Source organism: Myotis daubentonii, chromosome 1 (genome assembly GCF_963259705.1).
Source record: "Myotis daubentonii chromosome 1, mMyoDau2.1, whole genome shotgun sequence".
NCBI classification, from domain to species: domain Eukaryota; kingdom Metazoa; phylum Chordata; class Mammalia; order Chiroptera; family Vespertilionidae; genus Myotis; species Myotis daubentonii.
The window spans coordinates 20,414,053-20,424,943 of record NC_081840.1 but is presented as its reverse complement, the minus strand read 5'-3'; the positions used below and the strand labels follow the sequence as shown (position 1 = coordinate 20,424,943).

General features: G+C 40.8%; 1 protein-coding gene across 3 annotated transcripts in view; it reads right to left on the bottom strand.

Annotated features, from left to right (window-relative positions):
• ANGEL1 (angel homolog 1) overlaps positions 1-10,891 on the bottom strand; it is a 55,908-nt gene that overhangs the window by 2,392 nt on the left and 42,625 nt on the right. For all 3 annotated transcript variants that reach the window (XM_059689549.1, XM_059689558.1, XM_059689565.1), the window contains 4 exons: positions 9,986-10,112; positions 9,577-9,687; positions 1,084-1,165; positions 416-579 (listed from right to left, as the gene is read on the bottom strand). In XM_059689549.1, the coding sequence (XP_059545532.1) occupies positions 416-579; positions 1,084-1,165; positions 9,577-9,687; positions 9,986-10,112 (484 nt within the window). The remainder of the gene's footprint in view (positions 1-415; positions 580-1,083; positions 1,166-9,576; positions 9,688-9,985; positions 10,113-10,891) is intronic.

Sequence of the window (10,891 nt, the reverse complement as noted above, 5' to 3'; positions counted from 1 at the left end):
AACATTTTAAAAGACATGCTTTAAACAAACTGACCCGGGGCTTATAGACTGCTACACTGTGACCACCAGTGTGGGTGAGGAGATAGGACACAGGGTCTCTAACCCGACAAGCTCCTCACTAACCAGACCCACTGAACAGATGCAGTAATCTCGTGCATCTGTTCTCCAAACCAGGGAGGGACAGTGCTTGTTCTGCCCACCTCTCTCTAATGCTACAAGGATCAAAAGAGAAGTCAGACAAGTGGCCGAAGAGAAGGATGATGAGGATGAGCAGTACTAGGTAGGCATGAAATCTGCTCTTTTGCTGGTCAAGTCCCAGCAGCCCCAGCCATGCCACCAAATGCCTGACCTACCATCAGCTGTCTCAGGGACTCATGTGGATGGCTCCTAGGAACCCAGGACCCACCAGGCTTACCAGTCCTGTTCCCATTCTCGCAGGACTCAGCTGAGAAGAAGATGTAATCCACTGTTGCTCCAATACCCAAGGGCATTGTGGTGACCTCTGGGCGGCAATGCTGGGGCAGGAAGTGAGTATATACCGAGGTCAGGTGGAGGCAGTGCTGGATGGTGCCTACGGTCCTACAGGGATGGAGAGGACAATTTCAGTCATCAAACATTATTAGCTTTTCTCAAGGTTACTTCCTCTGTGGGTTTTAAGAAGTATTTTTAATGAATGATCCCAAATAACAGTCTCAACAAAAATTCCTCCCCATGCTAGTAAGAGGCTGACAGTCTTAGCTAAAATTAGCCTAGAAACAGCACATGCATTCTCATGCCCCCTGACGTTCCTCACCCCCACCCCTCCCTTGCCCCCTGACGAAGCGTACCCTGTCCATGCGTCAGCAAGCTCTTCTGGGAGGCCTCCCTCCATTGAGGAAAAGTGTGTGGGCTTTTCCTCTGCAGGCACCTGGGTGGGTCACCTCTGGCCTCCGTTCACTTGTATGCCCTTCCATAAGCTTAGCAGGTATTGGGGGGAAGGAGAGCTCAATAAAAAATGCTCCCCCAAATTAGCCTCAGGAAGGCCAACAGGAATCTCTCTCCTATACTGGAATGCAAGCTGAAGGGCACTAGCAGGAGGATTACCTGGGGGAGACGGGCTCGGGCTCGGGTTCGGGCTCAGACATGTCTTCCTCAAGAACGGACTCGGCCCAGCCAGCAGGTCGTTCTGTAGAAGTCAGGAGAGAAAGATGTTTTGTCATTCGCAGACAGTGAACAGGGTCAGAACCTTGCACCCTGAAATCCTTCTCAGATCCATGATGGGACTGCTCCAAAAGGGAAAAAGGAAAAATAGTGAAGGGTGGGAAAAACAACGGACCGAAGTCAGGAACCGCAGAAAGGCAGACAGAGGCCTCTGGCATAGACATTTATCGTCCTTGACTCAGCAACTGTTCTTAAAATTTAAATTTATTTTTAAAAGGTGATATAGTCAGCTCAGGCTGGTGTTGCTCAATGGTTAGAGCGTTGGCCCACACACCAAAGGGTCTTGGGTTCAATTCCCAGTCAAGGGCATGCACCTCACTGCAGGTTCCATTCCCAGCCCATTGGAGTAGGTGGGGGAAGCAACCGGCAATGTCTCTCTCTCACATTGATGTCTGTCTCTCTCTTTTCCCCTCACCCCCTCTACTCTCTCTAAAAAAATCAACAGAAAAAATATCCTCAAGTGAGGATTAACAACAACAAAAAGTTTTAAGAAGGTAATATAGTCACATGGTAAAAATACCCCAAAAATGTTGAAAAAAAAAATCAGTGAAAAGTCTCCCTCCCATTTTAGGTCCCTTGCCACACAATTCTCTCCAGAGACAACGAATGGTACCAAATTTCTGGTATATTGCTCCAGAGATTTTCTATCACACACCATCTAGTGTGTGTGTGTGTGTGTGTGTACACACATATATGTCCATATACACATGTACACATATACATGCTTTTTTACACACGTTTATATACGCAGACACACAAAGAAAAAGGCACATTATCAATATCAGGAAAGAAAGGGGATATTATTACAGATCCTACTGACATTAATGGGTGTTATGGACTGAATGTTTGTGTCACTCCAAAATATGTTGAAATCCTATGACCCCAATGGGATGGCATTGGGAGCTGGGGCCTTTGGGAGTAATTAGGTCATGAGGGTGGAGACCTTATGAATGGAATTAATGTCCTGTGAAGGGATCCCAGAGAGCAAATATCATACTTAATAGTGAAAACAATAACTAAGTTACAGGTCTTACAGTTCTCTATTTCAAACTTATACAGAGTTAAGATAATCAAGACAGTGTGGTACTGGCCTAAAGATAGACACATAGGTGAATGGAATATAATTTAGAGCCCAAAAACCCATATGTCCATGGTCAATTGATTTTTCCTGAGAGGGGTAAATGGAAAGTGACTGCTAATGGATATAGGGCTCCTTTTGGGGGTGATGATTTTGGTGTTGATGACACAACTCTGAATATACTAAAAGTCACTGAATTGTATACTTTAAGTGGGTGGATTTTATGGTATGTGTATTTAATCTCAATAAAGGTCTTTTAAAAAAAAAGGATAAGGAAATGTTATAATTTCATACCAATAAATTTGATCATTTAGATGAAATATTCCTTTATATATCTTACATTTCCATGTTAATTTGTTTTTTATTTTTGTTGCTATTATAAAGAGTTTTTTCATTATACCTCTTTTGTTGTTGTTAATCCTCACCTGAAAATATTTTTTCCATTGATTTTTAGAGAGAGTAAAAGGAGGAGAAAAGAGAGGGAGGGAGGGAGAGAGAGAGAGAGAGAAACATTGATGTGAGAGACTCACATTGCCTGGTTGCCTCCTATACATGCCCCAACTGGGCCCGGGGATCGAACCTGCAACCCAGGTGCATGCCCTTGACTAGGAATCAAACTTCGACCCTTTGGTGCATGAGCCAGTACTCTAACCACTAAGCACACCAGCCAGGGCTTCATTATATTTCTTAACAAATATGTCATTATTTTTATATATGACTACTATGGCTTTCTGTATATTAATATTGTACCCAGCTACTTTCCAGAATTATCTCAATGCTTATGACAGTTGTTAGTTGATTCTCTTAGGTCATCAGTTATATAAGATATTAACAGCAAGTAATAATTTACCCCCTCCTTTCCATTTTTCACTTCTATTTTCTTACCTGTATTTCTATTTCCTACTTCTAATTATGGTATCTCTGAACTCAGTTGAATAATAGCGATCATACTTGTCTTGTTCCTGACTTTGCTACTAGAGTGTTTTCTTTAAGCAAGATCCTGATTTTTGGAGCTGAGATAAACTTCTTTTTCAGGCCCATGGCAAATCTATGCCCTCCTCCCATTCCTCACAGCCTCAGAGCCTAGTTCCTCACTGCCACAACATGTTCCGACTAAAATAAATGTATTTGAATGGTGTAAGGATTATCTACTTTTTCCGTAATTTAAGAGGGCTCTTTTTACAAGAATACAGAATAGATGCTGAATTTTAACAAAATGTCTCTGACATCTATAGAATGTTTTTCTTTTCTTTTTTAAAATATATTTTTATTGATTTCAGAAAGGAAGGGAGAGGGAGAGATAGAAACAACGATGAGAGAGAATCATTGATTGGCTGCATCCTGCACGCCCTCTACTGGGGATGGAGCCTGCAAACTGGGCATGTGTCCTGACTGGGAATGGATCCGTGCTGGTTTATATGTTGACACTCAACCACTGAGCTGCATCAGCTGACTAGGATGAGATAGATAGATAGATAGATAGATAGATAGATAGATAGATAGATAGATAGATAGATAGATAGATAGAGATATATACCTATATCTCTATCTATCTATCTATCTATATATATAAATTATATTAAGAGACTTTGAATATCAAACTAACTTTATATTTCTGATCAACTCCATTTGGTCATGATCTATTGCTCTTTAAATATGCTGCTAGATTCTGTTTCCTGATCTTCTATTTAAATTTTTTTGTATCAATATTCATAAGGGAGAATATTAGTCTGTAGTTTTCCTTTTTTGTGTAATTGTCAGGTGTTGGTGTCAAAATACTTGCTTCATAAAATAACTTGGCCCCATTCTTCCTCTGTATTCTGTAACAATTTAAGTAGTAGTAGAATTATAAGTTCTTTAAAAGGTTTGATGACATTCTCCTATCAATCTGAGTCTGATGTTTTTCTGGGACTGCAACTCAGAAAACTTTTTAAACTTTTTTTCCTTCTGTGGTAATTTATTTAGATTATCACTGTCCTGCAATCTCTTTTTAGTAAATTACTTTCTAAAATTAGTATTTGCAGCTAAGTTTTCAATTTGTTTGCACTTAGTTGAGCAAAGAACCCCCTTATAATCCTACTAGAGGTCCCTTGGCCTGGCCTGAGGGATCAGGCCGAAAACCAGCTCTCCGACATCTCCCGAGGGGTCCCAGATTGCGAGAGGGTACAGGCCAGGTCGAGGGACCCAACCAGTGCGTGATTGGGGCCGGGGAAGGACGCTGGAGGTTGGCCAGTTGGGGAGGGACTGTGAGAGGGCTCCAGGGTGTGTCCAGCCCGTCTCGCTCTGTCCCTATTGGCCAGACCCCAGCAGCAAGCTAATCTACTGGTCAGAGCATCTTCCCCCTGGTGGTCAGTGCACGTCATAGCGAGCAGTTGAGCGGTCTTAGCATGTCATTAGCATATTATGCTTTGATTGGTTGAATGATGAACACCAGACACTTAGCATATTAGACTTTTATTATATAGGATTAATTCCTGTGCACCTGGACACTTTTGTCTATCCTTAAATAGGTCAGCAAATGGGCTCATCTAATTGACAGCTGTTTTTCACCCAAACCAGCAACTCTTAGTGTTTACTAGTTCTATTTATCTTTTTTCTAAATTATTTTCATTTTTACCTTCTTTCCTTCTGCTTTCGTTCAGTTTGTTCTTTTTTCTAACTTCTTAAGTTGGATGCTTAATGTACTTACTTCCATCTTTTTTATTAATATAATTCTGTGATTCTAAATATTCTATATTATTCTATGTTTTTTTTCATTGAATGGTTCCAGCTATAATCCTAAAAATATATGGTATTTTCATTATTATTTTTAGATATTCTGCAGTTTCAGTTTAAATTTTACCTTTGACTTAAAAGTTTTTTTAAATTTTTTAAATGTTCAAGCAGTAGTATATTTTTTTCATTTCTATTTTTATTGCATGTGTGATCAGAGAAAGTTGACAATACTATTTTACTGCTTCGGACCTCATGGACCACCAGTGGTCCACAGACCACCAGTTGGCGACCGCTGGTCTAATATATGGTTAACTCTTAAGAATCTCCTATGGATACTCAAAAAGATGTCTTTGCTCTGCTTTCAGTGTTCAGAGTTTGATATGTACCAATCAGATTTACCTTATAACATGTTTATAAGTCTTCTATATTTTTAGTTATCTTTTATCTACTTCATCTGTTACAGAGTAAGAAAGATGAGTTAAAACCTTTTCCATTAGTTATCTTCTATTATTCCTTGTTAAATCCTGAAGTTTCACGTTGTGATTGTGGATGTAATGTTCTCTGGAGCATAAATATTCACAACACTAATATCTTCATTTTGAGTCACATCCTTTATCATTATGATATGCCAGAAAAATCACTGACCAGCAGGACATTGAAAATGGTTTCCCTCAACCCCAGGCTCTGTCCATGCAGCACTGTGTACAGACAGCACTGTGCACAGGCAGCACTAGCACATGGGCCCGCCTCTACCTGTGCTGCAACATCTTCTGGGCCCATTCAGCACCAAGTAAGCAAGTGGAAGCCAAGCAAGTAAGTTCTTCTGCAAGTACCAGGGAAGGGGATAATAAATTGCACCATGCATGGGCTAGAGGAGAAGCTGGATTCAGAACTTTCCTGGTTCGAAACTGATCAGACAGCTTTTGCTCTATGGCCCTCTGGTCAGTTTGTAAATAGTGGTTTATGAATATCACCTATTAATAATTGTTTTTTTCATATAATGCACTTAATTGGGCACATAGTTTGTGGTTAAGTGATAAAAGACCTGAAGAGTTCAATATAAGTTCAAAGCTCCAGAGTTAATTTAATGCAAGCACTCATTAGAAAGAAAACATAGTAACCCCTTTCAGCGTCTTTATGAACCACATTGGGAAGATAAATAATAATTCAAAAAATAAATAAGAGGGGAACTTAAAGTTTAGATTCCCTTCTTATTAATTATTCCCTCACAAAGGGAATCACAATGTTTTTTTGTTTTAAATATGTTTTTATTTATCTTAGAGAGAGAGGAAGAGAGAAACATTGATGTGAGAAATATGAATCAGCTGCCTCCTGCATGCACCCTGACCAGGGATGAAGCCCGCAACCCAGGCATGTGCCCTGACCAGAAATCGAACCGTTCAGGGCACAGGTTGATGTTCAATCAACCGAGCCACTTAGGGAAAGGCCACAATGTTTATTACACAACTTGGGTGATGTAGAACGCTCCAGTGCGACGCAATGTCAACTTGTGGGTAAGTTACAGCATCACTACCCAGCACTGCAGTTCCTTTTGCAACTCAGATGCTTCTCATTAAAGTCAGTGTCAGAGCCAAGTTGACAAGTTTTGATGTGCACAGTGGGTTGGATGACTCTGGTACTGGACTGGAAACATTATTCAGTAGGATATTTAAACCAGTGGTCACCAACCTTTTGGGCCTCACGGACCACCAGTTGGCGACCGCTGATTTAAACATATCCTCTGAAAAAAAGATCACACACTATGATCTCACTGTGCTGCACTTCAGTCTTTCTATTCATGGTCTAAAAATGGTGGTAGCTTTTCAGATTTGGAGTCTTTAAAAGAGATTCAGGAGAAGCCTGTTCAGCCCTGGGTGGCGCATGTTCACAGTATGTGGTGAATGGGTGTGTTTACCCAAATTTGATCTCAACTTTTTTTTTAAATCCTCACCTGAGGATATTTTTCCATTTAGACTAAATTTTAGAGAGAGTGAAAGGGAGGGAAAGGGGGAAGAGAAAAACATCAATGTGATAGAGATACATCAATTAGTTGCCTCCTGCACATGCCCAACCAGAAGTGGGGAGGGAATCACAACCCAGGTACCTGTCCTTGACTGGGAATCAAACCCACAACCCCTCAGTGTGCAGACCCATGTTCTAACCACTGAACACACCAGCCAGGGCTAATCTCAATTTTGAAAATAAATACTGTTATTATTTTGCATTGTTAGTGAACTGGGTATTTCCCCCCTATATAATGATTCTACTTACGAAGTGATTGTCGGTATGTATTTTAAAAGATTCTTGGTTTTAATTTTGTTAAAACTGAAGTATTTATTTTATGCTTCAAGTATAGCATGAATTTTTTTTAAAATAATAGCCTATTCTTAACATAAAATTGCCTATGTGGGATCCTACTACTGTTTAACCTTAGGATTTTATAATCTTAAAACACTGAGCCCCTGCTTCCCTGCCTGAGCTCAACTGATACAAGCCCTATCCCAGTTCCAACACACGCCATCATCATTATTATTATATGTTGCTACAGTTGTAATAATACATTTACCTTTGCAATTAAAATAACTGAGCCATTGAAATGTTTGCTGCTCTGTGCAAAATGCCAATTTAAATTAAATCCCAATAGGAAAAAAATAAATTCATTGCTTACCACCAGTCCTTTTACTACCGTTTTTCCCAGTCGCTGCTTGGTTGTCATAAGTTAGTCTTCTGGCATCTCTTCAAGAAAGGCTTTCGGGGGAGTATAAAATTCATGAGCCATACCTTCTTTCCTTGAAGCTTTGCTCCTATCTTCTAGAGGTGAATGTTAATGTTAAGAAATCAGACGCCAACCTCATTATTTTTATTCTTAAAAGTAGCCCGATCTTTTTGGTTCAACTGTCCAAAGGATTCTTTTTTCTTTGACTTCTGGTAACTTCACTAGGAAGTTAGTGTTGCTTCTCCTATATCATTTTTTTTTTTTTACTGAGACATGGCATATCCTCTCAATCTGAAGATTCAGATCTTTTCATCTTTGGAAAATCTTCCCTGAATCACACCTTTAAATATTCCTTTTGTGCCATTATATTGGTTTTCTTCTTTGTTAACTCCAATTATATGTTGCCTTGCCTTATCTTTCACTACTGCCATTTCTCTGTAGTCCTTTTTATCCTTTTACTTTCTTGTTATTTTGCTCCCCCCCCCACTCCTCTTTGCCTGTCTCATCTTGTTTTCAGCAATATCTATTCTTTCTTATGCTGCATCCAATTTCGTCTTCATTTTATGTGATTTTTAAATCTTTTATTCCATTTCTTTCCTCAGCTCTGCAGCTTACATTTCATCTTCTGATGTCTTGCCATGTGCCTGAACTTATGTCTAAAAGGCAATGGTTTTATTTTTGTGCTCTTATTTTATAAAGGCAATTGCTTCATATTTTTATTCATGGAAAAATAATTATAATTTTCATATGCTCCATGCAAGAATTTTTATCTTTGAAGTCAGGATTCTTTATCTGCCTTTCATTTTTCCTGTTCCTTCCACCTTTTTTTCTTTTAGTATTTTAGTGCAGATCTCATGCTGGTTTCTTCTGGGCAGCCCAGCTTTGAATTAGTTGAGGTTTCGCTACCAGTTATTTAGACAAAGTTTATATAAGAGAATTAAATATGCATCCCAAGTAAAAGAATTTTCCTTATGACACAGGGTGTATATGAGCCCTTTTAATCTTTGCTTCTCCCTAGGCAAAAGATATATAGCCCTGAGTACCCCCCCTGCCATTTAGACTGCTCGATGCAAATATGCTTGATTCCTTAATCAGTCTTCCATCCACTGCCTCTTAGGACTAAAACAGGTTGAGATAATGTCCTATCACCGCCTGGGCATCCTTTCCTTATTGATGAAACAAGGATTTTGGTTTGGTGCCTCAGGTACACTCCTCACCTTGGAGGAAGGCACTGTGCTGGTTCTTTTTGGAATCCATACGCCTCACAGATAAGTCTCTCCACACTTCCTCCAATACCGCTGCATGATCTCTAGTGCTCTCACAGCCATTCCACTGTGTGTGGTTTATGGTTTCAGATACCGTAGATCTTGTGTTCTTAAAGATGGAGTTTACGTTTCTTTATTCCATTTTCCTTGTTGCTTCAAAGTGGTTTCAGAGTCAAGAAGAGTAGAATGTCAAGTATGCTCTGCTACGTTCAGTCTGGAAGTTCCCAGTAGGACCAACTTTTTATTACAGCCAAGGCTACTGTCACCTTTTGATTCTCAAAGCCCTGGCATGTGAATCTTCTCTCCCATATATGCTGTCTACGTGCTAGTTAGTAGCAACTTTAGCCTAAAAAGGGTAACGGCTTCCTTAAGGTCTCAGAGCTGGCTAGAACCCAGGTCTTGATTCCTGGTCCATGTTCTCATGACACTGCACATCAATGCATGTGTCTGGCCACTAAACTCCACTGACCTTCCTGCTAAGCCTGCTTATAACCAGAAGCTGACCTCTAAGAATTATGCCGAGGAAAGACTGAGAAATCATATAATTGACAAATATCAGGGGTAAAGAGGTTTTAAAAATAAAACAACTTAGTTCCCATTACCTGGCTTGGTATCTGTCACTCCCTCCATAAGAACCAGTCCTACTGGTCGCTGACAGGCAATACTGCAGAAGCGGAAACGTAGCAGGAAGTCTCGGCTATATTTACGTCTCTCTGTAAACCAGGAAAAGCCACACGGTAAAAGACAAGAAGAGGAGCCACATGCTGAGCCCTCCTTAATATCAAGAAGCTCCTAGCAACGGGACAGGGGACATCTGGCTCAGAAGACAAGGAGATGCTCCAACAGCTACGACTTGAAGCTGTAGAATCACTGGGTGACCATGAGGACAGTGAGGAAAACAAAGACCTTGCTAAGGGAACTGAGGGGATTAGGCTTTCTCGTCATGGAGGTGCCAGCTCTCTCTCAAGACGGGCATGAAGGCACAGCCACCAAGAGCAGGCCCATGCTCACCTGACCTCTTGGGATGACAGGAGGTGACATACTGACAGCCATCAGTGATGCCCAGGGCACTGGGCCATAGTGGGGCCTGCAGCTTCCTCTGGTAAAGCTGATGGGAGAAGTCTTCCTGTCCAGACACCTACAAGGGAAGAGCAGGTGGGAATGAGGACACCAAGGTGGGAAAAGGAACAGCCCATTTGGGGGACATGCAGACAAACAACACACACACATCCATATGCTACATACACAATATAAGCAAAACGTAAGTCTTAGGGGAAGGTTAAAACTGAGGAGCTAATTAAAACCTTTTTTTTTTTTTTTTTTTTTTTTTTTTTACTAGAAACACTGAAATGTCCATGAGACAGGAATGAGGGCTAAGAGAATGAGGTGTGTGAGTGAAAGAGAACAGAACTGTATGAACATGTGATCCCCTAACTTTTACCTCAGGAAAATCTTCACAATTCTCCACAGAGAATATCAACTTTCGGCGGCTTTACTGTGCAAGGGGGAAAGGTTTATCCTGATCTTTGGCTCTTCTGGATCAAGGTCTAGCATCGTAAGCCTATTATTGGGAAACCACAGGGTTGAGCCAAGTGATATACAAGCACCGAGGCGCTTCACGTACGTCACCATCCTCAGTCAAAGCCTGGGGATGGGCAGAAGGTAGTAGGGGAAACACTCGGCAACATCAGCCATTTGCATGTCTCCAACGGGTGTAGCAAAATTCCCTTTATCTCATTTAACAGCAAATATGTGAATGCCAGCTATGTGCGGGACACGAGCTAAGTGCTAATAGGAAAGCAGTGATAGGCACAATCTCTTTGCCCTTCAAGGACATTAATTTCCGATATGCCACCTGAAGTAAAACAGGCCTGGAATTTAATGGCTGTGTGACTTTGGCCAAGTTAGCCAACTCTC